The 15460-nt window shown below is 46.8% G+C and overlaps 1 protein-coding gene across 1 annotated transcript in view; it reads left to right on the top strand.

Moving 5' to 3' along the window:
- The window catches only part of LOC121003118 (pancreatic triacylglycerol lipase-like), a 137981-nt gene that overhangs the window by 25866 nt on the left and 96655 nt on the right, over nucleotides 1-15460 (top strand). Inside the window, exon 10 of the mRNA XM_040434700.1 lies at nucleotides 1779-1791. Coding sequence (XP_040290634.1) covers nucleotides 1779-1791 — 13 coding nt within the window. The remainder of the gene's footprint in view (nucleotides 1-1778; nucleotides 1792-15460) is intronic.

The raw sequence follows: 15460 nt of genomic DNA, 5'->3' as shown, positions 1-15460 counted from the left end.
CGACGCCCACCCAAGGTGAAAGATTGTACCTCAGCCGTTCCACACCAAACACCGCCGGGTCTCTCACTTTGCAGGTAAGCCAGGAGTATAGCCACGGCCGCTTGGAGGTTTCAGAGCGTTGTCCTCAGGGGACGTCAGATCCAGCTTCGGAGTCAGCGGCTGCTCCCGGCTCAGCACAGGTACAGCTGCCGGCAAGATCACCACCAGGGCTCAGCGTACCACATCCAAACGGGAGGCATGGAGGGAAGGAGGGGCTGTAGCGAAGGGAGAAGCGCGGCACGCACCCCTACGTCATGCCGCTACACGAACTGTGTACTACCATCTCTGATGGTATGGGGTTGCATGAGTGCGTGTGGCATGGGCAGCTTGCATGTCTGGAAAGGCACCATCAATGCAGAAAAATATATTCAGGTTCTAGAACAACATCTGCTCCCATCCAGACGTCATCTCTTTCAGGGAAGACCCTGCATTTTTCAACAAGATAATGCCAGACCACATTCTGCATCAATCACAACATCATGGCTGCGTAGGAGAAGGATCCGGGGACTGAAATGGCCAGTCTGCAGTCCAGATCTTTCACCTATAGAGAACATTTGGCGCATCATAAAGAGGAAGGTGCAACAAAGAAGGCCCAAGACGATTGAACAGTTAGAGGCCTGTATTAGACAAGAATGGGAGAACATTCCTATTTCTAAACTTGAGAAACTGGTCTCCTCGGTCCCCAGACGTCTGTTGAGTGTTGTAAGAAGAAGGGAGATGCCACACAGTGGTGAAAATGGCCTTGTCCCAACTTTTTGGGGATTTGTTGACACCATGAAATTCTGATTCAACATATTTTTCCCTTAAAATTGTAAATTTTCTCAGTTTAAACTTGTGTTCCGTGATTTATGTTCTATTCTGAATACAATATTAGAAGTTGGCATCTCCACATCATTGCATTCAGTTTTTATTCACGATTTGTATAGTGTCCCAACTTTTTTGGAATCCGGTTTGTACATAAATGATGACATTTACACTGCCTGGCCCTGTCAATCAAAGTGGAGAGGTCGCAGCAGTTGCAGAGAGAGCGGAGCCTCCAGGTGTAATGGCAATGCCCCCGTTGCTCCTAGAGGATAATTTCCAGATGGGAGCGGATTGTAGTGTGCGTTACAGGTGGGTCCCGAAGCAGTCGCTTCCCCTGCTTCCCTGATACCTACGCCACTGGAAGTGTTCCTTCCTGACAATCTCCTACTTGTCAGTGGAGGAGACACATTTACATGCAGCGATCTCCTCCACTGTATGGGGAGCAGTGATCACTAATGTCATTACTCGTCCCCATACAGAAGTGTTCCTTCCTAACAATCGCCTGCTCATTAGTGGAGGAGACACATTTACATGGAGCGATCTCCTCCACAGTATGGGGATCAATGATCACTAATTCCATTGCTCGTCCCCATACAGAAGCGTTCCTTCCTGACAATCTCCTGCTCATCAGTGGAGGAGACACATTTACATGCAGCGATCTCCTCCACAGTACGGGGAGCAGTGATCACTAATGTCATCACTCTTCCCCTTACCTAAGCGTTCCTTCCTAACAATCGTCTGCTCATCAGTGGAGGAAACTCATTTACATGCAGCGATCTCCTCCACAGTACGGGGAGCAGTGATTACTAATGCCATCGCTCGTCCCCATACAGAAGCGTTGTTTTGTGGCAGCAGTGGCTTTTTACATGGCCCGATCTGCTGCTGACAAGTGATAGTTTAGGGGACTGCACAAACAATCATATTACTCAATGAAGAAGCGTTTCGCTCGTTCATCCGGTAATCAGCGACACCTTCAGATAATCGATAATGTGCGTTCTGGATTCTTGGCCTGTGTAAAGGGGCCGTCACTAACTCGGAACCAACAATCTTCAGCTCCTCTGGTTTACTATCCTCGAAATGTAAAGCGATGCTATGTGTGTTATGTGTGTACGCCGTTTCTGAGGCTGTGAACGCGCTCCTGTGCCTGAGATTTCAGTTTTCTAATTGTGTCTCTGACATAGAGCGCCACCCGGCTCTCCAGGCCCCGAATATACTGCCTGCCAGTAAGTCCTCAGGAGGGCAATACAATTGAATCTAATGCCCTGCAAGATCTGAAGGACCTGTGATGACATCACAGATCATGTGATCAGTGCAGAAGGCAGGGGTTGAGAAGGACCTGCGATGATGTCACCATCATGTGACCAGTGCAGGAGAGGACGGGAGTGAAGAGGAGAAGAAGCTGTGGTGATGTTTATATTTGAGGAGAGGTAAGTGAAGGGAGAGGCAGAGCAATGATGGGAGTTGTAGTTATTTCACTGGGACTGTATGTTAAGGCTGAAGGGAGGGATGTTATCATGGGACACAATGTTCTGGAGTGATGTTATTTACATGGGGCTGTATGTTGATTGCGGCTGTGGAAGGGGGTGATGTTATTTACATGGGACTGTATATTTGAGGTGGCTTGGGAGGGAGTGATGTTATTTACATGGGACTGTATGTTACAGGAGACTGGGGAGGAAGTGATGTTATTTACATGGGACTGTATGTTGGAGGAGACTGGGGAGGGGGTGATGTTATTTACATGGGACTGTATTTTGGAGGGGGCTGTCGACAGAGAGGGATGTTATTTACATGGGACTGTATGGCGGAGGGGCTGAGGAATTATCATTTGTGAGGACACCAAGAGGAGGAATATAACTACAGGGGGCACTGCAGGGGAGAGCATTATAACGGGAGGGGGCAGTATAAATACTGGGGGCATTTTTAATCCAAGGGACATTAGGCGTTCTTATTACTACTGGGGGCTCTAAAGGAGGGACTTATAGATCCGCCTTATTTCTACTAAGAGCACTATGGGGGCCTTATTACTACTGGGGGGTCTGTAGAGAGCTTTATTAATACTGGGGGCTCTTCTACTAATGGGGGCACTCTTGGGGAGCATTATCACTGTTGGGCGCACTGTAGGGGCAATATTAGTAAGGAGGGCATTCTAGAAGGGAATTACCATTGGTGGGACTACGAGGGGCACTATTACTATGGGAGGGACTATCTGTACAGCACTCATTTTTCTTCAGGATAGTATTTGGGGGTATTGGGAGGCACAGCGAGCAGCAGGATAACACTGTGGGGGCTCCAGGTTGGGGGATGATGATAGAAAAGTAAAGACACTAAGATGTCCATGTGTCACACTCTGCAGAGACGAGGCGGCTGGCAGAAGTCCGGACCGAATGGATCTACATCGGAGGAGACGTCACCTGGAGGCGCTGGATGTGACAGGTACTGTATGTGCTGCTGTATGGCGAGTACAGCAAAATGCAGCGTGCGCGGGGACGATCGACTTCCCGGGGAGTACGGCAAACATGCCGAGAGGTGGGCTGAAAAAACGACAGCACGCTGCAGTTATATTCCAGCCGCCTCTCTGCATGTTTGCCGTGCTGCGGCCGGACCGCATTATAGTGAATGGGGCCGGAGCGGAACAGCCTGCAGGAGAAAGCTACCGCAAGTGTGAAGGCAGCCTTAGAGAACTGGGCCATATTCATTGGGGCTTGGGCCCCGGATCCTTTGAGACCCTAGCAGCGCCCCTGGATACTACAGTACCTGGACTTGTCTCTTTTGTCTTTCATTTTTAGGACACCGCACCATGTAAACATATTCCTTAGGGCTCATGCACACGACCGTATGTATTTTGCGGTCTGCAATAAACAGATCCATAAAAAATACGGAGGACATCCGTGTGCATTCCATATTTTGCAGAACGGAACAGCCGGCCCCTAATAGAACAGTCCTATCCTTGTCCGTAATGCGGATAATAATAGGACATGTTCTATTTTTTTGCGGAACAAAAATACGGACAAACGGAAACGGAATGCACACGGAGTACCTTCTGTTTTGTTTTGTGGACCCATTGAAATGAATGGTTCTGCATTCGGTCCACAAAAAAAACGGAACGGACACGGAAAGAAAATACGTTTGTGTGCAAGAGGCCTTAAACTGGTTGACTGGTTAGAGTTCGAGCTTCTAATAAGTCTCCAAGGTTAGTGGCTCCTGAGAAGATGAAAGTAGGTTTGGGGGGTGTAAGAGGACTAAGGACAGGGTAATTTTTTTTAAAACAAACCAAGTTTTTTTAATAACATTTTTTATTTCACCATAAGTAAACAAAAGAAAAAACTAAATTCTCCTTTCTATTTTTTTGTCAGATATTTTCTTCTCCTCTACTGTATCTGCCACTTGTGTTCTTCTCTTCCATTTCTTAACCCTTCTCTAACATCCTTTCTTGAAGGATTGCACTTTGCTCGATGTAGTCCTGTTGCTTTGTGCAATGACAATACATAATTTTTAATTGCCGTTTAGGGACATTGCGGATTCATGGGTCATGGTGGCAGTGAATGGGTTATTCACTGTAGTAATGTGCACATCCACCTACTGACCGGAATGAGGGTGGTCACACATGCTCAGTTTTAGCCTGCAACTTCCACCAGCCTAATATTCTAGAAGGTCTGACAAATGTCCTTATTTCCTATGGTAAGAATGGCTTGTCCTGTGCAAAGAGACTAATACCGTAGTGGATGGAGAATCACACATCAGAGCCTGTGCATCCAGCTCTAACCTCTCTCCTGTAGAAACTCCATGCTCTCTTTCTGAATAGAGTGGCTGTGAGTATGGGCCAGACAGGGATCAGACGGATCTGTCTCACATCACTAAAAGGCCCTTGTGCAGCCACACGTTAGTACATCTATATCGCAGTGCAGCATATTTCCACAGGGCATTTCTCCCTAGTGCACCTCTAGTGGTGGCTGTATAATCTGTATGTAGTGAGCTCCCTCTAGTGGTGACTGTATAATCTATATGTAGTGAGCTCCCTCTAGTGGTGGCTGTATAATCTATATGTAGTGAGCTCCCTCTAGTGGTGGCTGTATAATCTGTATGTAGTGAGCTCCCTCTAGTGGTGACTGTATAATCTATATGTAGCGAGCTCCCTCTAGTGGTGGCTGTATAATCTGTATGTAGTGAGCTCCTTCTAGTGGTGGCTGTATAATCTGTATGTAGTGAGCTCCCATTAGTGGTGGCTGTATAATCTGTATGTAGTGAGCTCCCTCTAGTGGTGGCTGTATAATCTGTATGTAGTGAGCTCCCTCTAGTGGTGGCTGTATAATCTGTATGTAGTGAGCTCCCTCTAGTGGTGGCTACATAATCTGTATGTAGTGAGCTCCCTCTAGTGGTGGCTGTATAATCTGTATGTAGTGAGCTCCCTCTAGTGGTAACTGTATAATCTGTATGTAGTGAGCTCCCTCTAGTGGTAACTGTATAATCTGTATGTAGTGAGCTCCCTCTAGTGGTAACTGTATAATCTGTATGTAGTGAGCTCCCTCTAGTGGTGACTGTATAATATGTATGTAGTGAGCTCCCTCTAGTGGTGGCTGTATAATCTGTATGTAGTGAGCTCTCTCCAGTGGCGGCTATATAATCTATATGTAGTGTGCTCCCTCTAGTGGTGGCTGTATAATCTGTATGTAGTGAGCTCCCTCTAGTGGTGGCTGTATAATCTGTATGTAGTGAGCTCTCTCTAGTGGTGGCTGTATAATATGTATGTAGTGAGCTCCCTCTAGTGGTGGCTGTATAATCTGTATGTAGTGAGCTCCCTCTAGTGGTGACTGTATAATATGTATGTAGTGAGCTCCCTCTAGTGGTGGCTGTATAATCTGTATGTAGTGAGCTCTCTCCAGTGGCGGCTATATAATCTATATGTAGTGTGCTCCCACTAGTGGTGGCTGTATAATCTGTATGTAGTGAGCTCCCTCTAGTGGTGGCTGTATAATCTGTATGTAGTGAGCTCCCTCTAGTGGTGACTGTATAATCTGTATGTAGTGAGCTCCCTCTAGTGGTGGCTGTATAATCTGTATGTAGTGAGCTCCCTCTAGTAGTGGCTGTATAATCTGTATGTAGTGAGCTCCCTCTAGTGGTGGCTGTATAATCTGTATATAGTAAGCTCCCTCTAGTGGTGGCTGTATAATCTGTATGTAGTGAGCTCCCCCTAGGGGTGGCTGTATAATCTGTATGTAGTGCGCTCCCTTTAGTGGTGACTTTATAATATGTATGTTGTGAGTTCCCCAGGGGTTTTGGCTGGCATATTGTGTGCGCCTTAACCCATTGAAGGTGTATATTTCATGGAGTTTTCTTCTTGGCTTGTGATTGAACAGACTTTTTCAGATGTTTAGATTAGATCATGTTTCTGAGCATTAAAAAGAGATAGGGGGCGCTGTACAGAACACACCACAGTGGAAGAACTCCCCTAGACCCTCTATATAGGGAATCAGTAGAAGTTTGGGGCATAACTACCTACAGATTTAGCAGTCGCACCCTGGCCCTCGGCCACCAGTATTATAAATAGCTCATGGCAGGTGGGGGCTCTATTTGTCTTGGGGCTCAGGAGTTTCTGGACCCCAATTCCTCTGGTTTCAGTTCTCCAAGCCTCCACCAATATTATTTCCTGACTAAATATCCTGCAACCTAACGTTTAGTAAAACTTTTGACCTGCTCCCCATAAATCACTAGAGTGGGGCCCTGCTCATATTAGTATTGTACTCTTTTAACTTCTAACATCCAGATCTGAGAGGAGGCTTATTGTTGCTGAAGCTCTTATGTAATTGAGCTGGACCATGTCTGGGCCCCCTTGTTGTAGTGGGGGCCCCTTTACTGTGATGGACGTTCAACACTCAGTCCCAGTGACAGTAACATTATAATATCCTGCTGTTATTGCCGCTTGTGCACCAAGTACAGGGAGGATGATTATGGCCAGATTCCTCTCCTGTGATAGCTCTATTATCAGCTTATTATTGTCATTGAATCATTTGTTTACAGTCATCGTACAGTATCAGTTGTTACATTGTATCAAAAGTCTTGGCATCTTCTTATCACACTGGCACCGGGTGTCGCTGTAGTCTGCCAGGGAGGGCCACACTGCACACAGCAGTATATGGAATCTGCACCAGGTGGAGGAGAGGCATATGGGGCTTAACATAGAAACATAGAATGTGTCGGCAGATGAGAACCATTTGGCCCATCTAGTCTGCCCAATATACTGAATACTATGGATAGCCCCCGGCCCTATCTTATATGAAGGATAGCCTTATGCCTATACCATGCATGCTTAAACTCCTTCACTGTATTTGCAGCTACCACCTCTGCAGAAAGGCTATTCCATGCATCCACTACTCTCTCAGTAAAGTAATACTTCCTGATATTACTGTTAAACCTTTGCCCCTCTAATTTAAAACGATGTCCTCTTGTAGCAGGTTTTCTTCTTTTAAATCTTCTCTCCTCTTTTCCCTTGTTGATTCCCTTTATGTATTTAGCAGTTTCTCTCATCTCCCCTCTGTCTCGTCTTTCTTCCAAGCTATACATGTTAAGGTCCTTTAATCTTTCCTGCTAAGTTTTATCCTGCAATCCATGGACCAGTTTAGTAGCTCTTCTCTGAACTCTCTCCAAAGTATCAGTATCCTTCTGGAGATATGGTCTCCAGTACTGCGCACAATACTCCAGATGAGGTCTCACTAGTGCTCTGTAGAGCGCGCCCCCCTCTGTCTACTGGTAATGCCTCTCCCTATACACCCCAGCATTCTGCTGGCATCTCCTGCTGCTCTATGACATGGTCTGCCTACCTTTAAGTCTTCTGAAATAATGACCCCTAAATCCCTTTCCTCAGATACTGAGGTTAGGACTAGAGATGTCGCGAACATAAAATTCTCCGTTCGCGAACGGCGAACGTGAATTTCTGCAAGTGTTCGCGAACGGGCGAATCGGGCGAACCGCCATAGACTTCAATAGGCAGGCGAATTTTAAAATCCACAGGGACTCTTTCTAGCCACAGTAGTGATGGAATTTATTTTTTCTAGGGGACTAACACCTGGACTGTGGCATGCCGGAGGGGGATCCATGGCAAAACTCCCATGGAAAATTACATAGTTGACGCAGAGTTATATTTTAATCCATAAAGGGCATAAATCACCTAACAATCCAATTTTTTTTTGAACAACGTGGTTTAAAACATCCAGTGTGTGTATACGATCAGGTATGATGTTGTATCGATCAGGTAGTGTAAGAGTTACGCCCGCTTCACAGACATTGACAGACCAAATGTCCCTTTTAATGCACCGCAAACAACCGCAAACAGTCCATTTGGACAAGGTTGGATACCAAGCTAGCCATGTCCCGTTGATGTCATTGAAGGTTTCTTCCTCCACCCAGCCACGTACAACACCAAGGGTCCCCGAAAGGTAAATTGAATTGATTTTTCGAACGGGGAGATGGTTAAAAAAACGCTGGCTCCCTCCCCTTTTTTTGAATCCACGGTCACTGCGTCTGCGCCGTGCAATTTACTGCCCCACCCGATATGAGTGGTATTTTCTGTAGTTCTCTCTTCTCATCAGTTTAATCCCTGTTACGTCCCCAATCTGGGGTCCATTTATTAAATAGATTTTTCGAACGGGGAGATGGTTAAAAAAACGCTGGCTCCCTCCCCTTTGTTTGAATCCACGCCATGGTCACTGCGTCTGCGCCGTGCAATTTACTCTCACACCCGATATGAGTGGTATTTTCTGTAGTTCTCTCTTCTCATCAGTTTAATCCCTGTTACGTCCCCAATCTGGGGTCCATTTATTAAATAGATTTTTCGAACGGGGAGATGGTTAAAAAAACGCTGGCTCCCTCCTCTTTGTTTAAATCCACGCCACGATCACTGCGTCTGCGCCGTGCAATTTACTGTCACACCCGTGAGTGGTATTTTCTGTAGTACAATTCTCATCAGTTTAATCCCTGTTACGTCCCATATCAGGGATTGCCTTTTATGAAAAGAAATTTAGGTCGGGTACCTTCGACTGCCTTTACAGTGACAGACCAAACTCTGATACACCAAACTGAATTGATTTTAGGAACCGGGAGATGGAAAAAGCAGCTTGGTCGGTCCTCTTACTCCCAAGTTGGGGCACTGCGCGTGCACGGAGCAATGTGCTGTGACACCCTATATGAGTGGTGTCTTAACTAGTACTATTCCTATCAGTTTAATCCCTGTTACGTCCCCTATCCGGGGACATGTGTCGAATTGATTAACCATTGTCGAATTAGCGAACCATTACGACATCCTGCAATAATTTAGTTCTGAGCTTTGTACTTGCTTTGTATTGGAATTGATGGGGATTTTTAAAATTGTCTGCATTATTTCTAATAAACTATTAAGAGACTTTATTATGATTTTTTTATTTTATGTATTAAAAACCCACCCATACAACTTAAAAAAAAATAAAAAAATTATGTTTTTTCTATGAAAAATTATCCAGCCGATCGCTTTTGGTCTGATCATAATGAAGCAACGGCCTTATCATCTGGGGTGTGGCAACATTGCCAACACACTCATAGAGGTGATGATCGCTTCATTGTGATACGCAAGCCCCTTCACCACAACAAGGTAACGATCACGAAGGGGAATTGACACTTGTATGTGCCTTTTTTTTTGTTTTGTTTTTGCAGCCACAGTGCAGCACCAGAGGCCAGAAAAATTAGGCATGTACACATGCCTGAAAAATAATGTTATTGTTGCAGCGGCCGGAAAAATTGATGTTTTCCAGGCAGAAAGGTGACTAAAACATTGCGGCTTGACCCCTAGTTGGTGGCGGAGAATTCACGAAAGTCATCCGGTATGCAGACATTAAATACAGCAGCGTGGGGACCATTTTGAGGCCAAGGCATGTCATCAGGCCTTTTGTTAATCAAACGTATCCCCCACTGTCAGTCCCTTCGGGATCCATGCCTCATTCATCTTAATGAAGGTGAGGTAATCAACACTTTTTTGACCGAGGCGACTTCTTTTGTCAGTGACAATACCTCCTTGCTGCACTGAAGGTCCTTTCTGACAGGACACTTGAAGCGGGGCAGGCCAGAAGTTCTATCGCAAACTGCGATAGCTCAGGCTACAGGTCAAGCCTGCACACCCAGTAGTCAAGGGGTTCATCGCTCCTCAGAGTGTTGATATCTGCAGTTAAGGCGAGGTAGTCTGCTACCTGTCGGTCGAGTCGTTCTCTGATGGTGGACCCCGAAGGGCTGTGGCGATGCGTAGGACTGAAAAAGCTCTGCATGTCCTCCATCAACAACACGTCTGTAAAGCGTCCTGTCCTTGCCGCCGTGGTCGTAGTAGGAGGAGGATTACTTTCACCTCTTCCCCTGTTAGATTCCCGTTGTGCTGTGACATCCCCCTTATACGCTGTGTAAAGCATATTTTCTAGTTTTGTTTTGAACTGCTGCATCCTTTCTGACTTTCGGTAATTTGGTAACATTTCCGCCACTTTCTGCTTATACCGGGGGTCTAGTAGCGTGGCCACCCAGTACAGGTCGTTCTCCTTCATCCTTTTTATACGAGGGTCCCTCAACAGACATGACAGCATGAAAGACCCCATTTGCACAAGGTTGGATGCCGAGCTACTCATTTCCCGTTCCTCATCCTCACTGATGTTATTGACGGTCTGTTCTTCACCCCAGCCACGTACAACACCACGGGTCCCAGATAGGTGACAACAACGAGCACCCTGGGATGCCTGCTGTGGTTGGTCTTCCTCCTCCTCAAAGCCACATTCCTCCTCTGACTCCTCTTCCTCATACTCCTCTTCCAGCGTTGCCGCAGGTCCGATAAGCGATGATGATAAGGCTGTTTCTGGTGGTGATGGTGACCACAACTCTTTCTCTTCCTCTTCATGCTCATCTACAGCCTGATCCAGGACTCTTCGCAGGGCACGCTCCAGGAAGAAAACAAATGGGATGAGGTCGCTGATGGTGCCTTCGGTGCGACTGACTAGGTTTGTCACCTCCTCAAAATGACGCATGAGCCTACAGGCATTGCGCATGAGCGTCCAGTAACGTGGCAAAAAAATTCCCATCTCCGCAGAGGCTGTCCTAGCACCCCGGTCATACAAATACTCGTTGACGGCTTTTTCTTGTTGGAGCAGGCAGTCGAACATTAGGAGTGTTGAATTCCAACGTGTCGGGCTGTCGCAAATCAAGCGCCTCACTGGCATGTTGTTTCGGCGCTGAATGTCTGAAAAGTGCGCCATGGCCGTGTAGGAACGCCTGAAATGGCCACACACCTTCCTGGCCTGCTTGATGACGTCCTGTAAGCCTGGGTACTTAGACACAAAGCGTTATACGATGAGATTCAACACATGTGCCATGCACGGCACATGTGACAACTTGCCCAAATTCAATGCCGCCAACAAATTGCTTCCATTGTCACACACCACTTTGCTGATCTCCAGTTGGTGCGGGGTCAGCCACTGATCCACCTGTGCGTTCAGGGCGGACAGGAGTGCTGGTCCGGTGTGGCTCTCTGCTTTCAGGCAAGTCAACCCCAAGACAGCGTGACACTGTCGTATCCGGGATGTGGAATAGCCCCTGGGGAGCTGGTGTCACAACCAGACAGCTGAGAAGCTCTGACAGAAGCCTTTCAGAACCTCCTCCTTGAGTTTTCTTTGTTTTGGTTTTCAGTTCCTCATCTCGTTAGTCTCTCTCAGCTGTCATCTAGTTGGACTGATTGCATCCCTTTAAATTCCTCCCCATAATGCATTAGTGTGCGGCTTATACAACTTCCTGGAGTGTGTGTGCATGCTGTTCCTATTCCCCAGTCTTCTACAAGATAAGCGCTGTACATTTATTTGTGATTTTCTGTTTGCTGGATCTCAGATGACCCTGACTCCCTCCGTGTCTAGTGTAGGGAGCCGGTGGTCGTGTCCCCTCACTATTGTAGGGTGTTTAGGTGTTATATAGTCGAGGTACGTGGATATGCGTCCATCCACCTTTGGGGTGTTCGCATAGGCTGAGCAGTCAGGGAGAGTGCCAGGTCTCATGCAGGGGTCTCCCTTTTTGCTCCTTAGTTTTGGATCCAGTGAATCATAGATTCTTTTGCATTGTCTTGTTTCCTGTACACCTTCCGTGACATTATAAGCCGCCAAAACCGTCTCAAGCATGGATCCGGTTTCACTTTTGGCTGAACGCTTCCAGCGTCTTTCATTGGAGGTAGCTGATCTCCGTAAGACTTTTTCTCAGTTTCAAGTGACCGGTTCAGCTTGCGTTCATGGAGTTTGTTCTGAGCCTAAGATCTCGCTCCCGGATACGTTCTCCGGGGGTAGTGAGAATTTTGTGCGTTTTAGAGAGGCTTGCAAACTCCATTTTCGCCTTCTTCCCCATTCCTCTGGTGATGAGGAATGGAGGGTGGGGATCATTATATCGTTGCTCAGGGGTAACGCTCAGTCCTGGGCCTTTTCGCTGCCGGAGGGGGCACGGCCCCTCTGTTCAGTGGATGAATTCTTTTTAGCCCTGGGTCAGATATATGATGATCCGGATCGTATTGCTCTGGCTGAGTCTAGACTACGTCTGTTATGCCAGGGTAAACAATCCGCAGAGATATACTGCTCAGAATTTCGGAGATGGGCAGCTGATACTGGTTGGAATGATGCTGCACTCCGAAGTCAATTTTGCCATGGTCTTTCAGAGGGATTGAAAGATGCATTTGCCTTTCATGAGAGGCCTATCTCCTTGGACTCTGCTATGTCCCAGGCCGTTCGTATTGACAGGCGTCTTAGAGAGAGAGGAGAGATCTCTCCTTCCTGTCATACTCAGTACCGGGACAGTGCAGCGGTCTCATTCTGTGCGCAGGGGTCTCAGTCGCTGTCAGCCCCTTCTGAGCAGGAGCCCATGCAGCTGGGGTTGATTGCCTCTGACAATAGAAGATTCAGCCCGCATGGGAGGGTTTGTTTTTGTTGTGGAGGTATAAATCATTTGGCAAATGTTTGTCCCTCTAGGAGATTCAGGCAGTTTTCTGGGAGTAATAAAGAAACAAAAAGGAAAAAATCTTTAAAAAATGTTCCGTCTGTTACTATTGGCAGGGTTGAGGCGGAAATTGAAGGTTTTCCGTTTGCTTGTAGTTCCCGTTTTCTCCTGCCTGCTAGGGTGGCGCTAGAGAGCAAGAGCATTTTTTGTGAGATTTTTGTGGATAGTGGAGCAGCTGTCAATCTCATTGATAATCAATTTGCAATAACTCATGGTTTCCAAGTATGCACTTTGGGAAAGGATATTCCTGTTTTTGCTATTGATTCCGCTCCACTTTCTCAGAAATCATTAAAGGGCATAGTTCACAATATCCGTTTAATTGTGAGTGATACTCATGTTGAGGATGTGTCATGTTTCGTCCTTAGCGGTTTGCCTACTCCTCTAGTGTTGGGGCTACCCTGGCTCACTAAACATAACCCCACCATTGATTGGCAAGCGAGGCAAATAAATGGTTGGAGTGACTTATGCAGAGAGATTTGCCTCATGGCATCTGTTTCTGAGGTTTCTACTAAGACTGTACCACCTTTCCTCTCTGAATTTTCGGATGTCTTCTCTGAGAGTGGAGTTCAGGATTTGCCCTCGCACAGGGAGTACGATTGCCCTATTAATCTCATCCCAGGCGCCAAACTGCCTAAATCTCGTTTATACAATCTTTCCCAACCTGAGAGGGTCGCTATGCATGCTTATATCTCTGAGAGTCTGAGAAAAGGACACATACGACCCTCGAAGTCACCTGTTGCCGCTGGTTTTTTCTTTGTTAAGAAAAAAGATGGTTCTTTAAGACCTTGTCTGGATTTCAGGGAGCTGAACAGTATCACTATTCGTGACCTTTATCCGCTTCCTCTGATCCCGGACCTGTTTAACCAGGTTGTTGGGGCTAAAGTCTTTTCCAAATTAGACCTAAGAGGGGCATACAACCTGGTCAGGGTCAGAGAAGGAGACGAATGGAAGACGGCCTTCAATACCCCTGAGGGCCATTTTGAGAATTTGGTTATGCCTTTTGGTTTGATGAATGCCCCAGCCGTTTTTCAGCATTTCGTGAACAGCATTTTTTATCATTTAATGGGAAAATTTGTATTAGTGTATTTGGATGACATTTTGATTTTTTCTCCTGATTTCAAAACTCATAAGGAACACTTACGTCAGGTCTTGCTCATCCTGCGGGAGAATAAATTATACGCGAAACTGGAAAAATGTGTGTTTGCGGTTCCAGAAATTCAATTTCTGGGGTTTCTTCTCTCCGCTTCTGGTTTTTGCATGGACCCCGAGAAGGTTCGCGCTGTGCTTGAGTGGGAGCTTTCTGAGAATCAGAAGGCGCTGATGCGTTTTTTGGGCTTTGACAATTATTACAGGAAGTTTATTTTGAATTATTCCTCTGTTGTTAAACCACTCACTGATATGACTAGAAAGGGGGTAGATTTTTCCTCCTGGTCGGTAGAGGCGCGTAAGGCCTTTTCTAATATCAAGGAGAGTTTTGCTTCCGCTCCCATCCTGGTACAACCTGATATTTCTTTACCCTTCATAGTTGAGGTTGATGCTTCTGAGGTGGGTGTGGGTGCGGTCTTGTCTCAGGGTTCCTCTCCTGCCAAATGGCGACCGTGTGCCTTTTTCTCGAAGAAACTCTCCTCCGCAGAGAGAAATTACGGTGTGGAAGATAGGGAATTGTTGGCCATCAAGTTGGCTTTTGAGGAATGGCGCCATTGGCTAGAGGGAGCCAGACACCCTATTACCGTGTTTACTGACCATAAAAATCTGGCCTACTTGGAGTCAGCCAAGCGTCTGAACCCGAGACAGGCCAGATGGTCTTTGTTCTTTTCAAGGTTTAATTTTGTTGTCACGTTCCACCCTGGAGTTAAGAATGTGAAGGCAGATGCCCTGTCACGTTGTTTTCTGGGAGGTGGGAATTTTGAAGACCCGGGTCCCATTTTGGCTGAAGGTGTGGTGGTCTCTGCTCTTTTTCCTGAATTGGAGGCAGAGGTGCAGGCAGCCCAGTCGGAGGCTCCAGATCTTTGTCCTCCTGGGAGGTTGTTTGTGCCTCTCGCTTTAAGACACAAGATTTTTAAGGAACACCACGATACGGTCCTTGCTGGGCACCCGGGAGCAAGAGCCACACTGGATCTCATTGCTCAGAGATTCTGGTGGCCTGCGCTTCATAAGTCGGTTGAGGGTTTTGTGGCAGCCTGCGAGACTTGCGCTCGTGCCAAAGTCCCTCATTCACGGCCATCAGGTCCTCTCCTTCCCTTACCCATTCCTTCCTGTCCTTGGACACATCTGTCCATGGACTTCATAACGGACCTGCCTCGTTCCTCGGGGAAGACTGTGATTCTGGTGGTGGTGGACCGTTTTAGCAAAATGGTGCATTTCATCCCTTTTCCTGGTTTGCCCAATGCTAAGACGCTGGCGCAGGCATTTATTGATCACATTGTCAAATTGCATGGTATTCCTTCAGACATAGTCTCTGATAGGGGCACGCAGTTTGTTTCCAGATTCTGGAAGGCTTTCTGTTCCCGCTTGGGGGTTCGGTTGTCATTCTCTTCTGCTTTCCACCCGCAGTCGAATGGCCAGACAGAGCGCGTCAATCAGAATCTGG

Source organism: Bufo bufo, chromosome 6, assembly GCF_905171765.1.
Source record: "Bufo bufo chromosome 6, aBufBuf1.1, whole genome shotgun sequence".
NCBI classification, from domain to species: Eukaryota; Metazoa; Chordata; class Amphibia; order Anura; family Bufonidae; genus Bufo; species Bufo bufo.
This window is presented reverse-complemented; position numbering and strand designations above follow the sequence as displayed.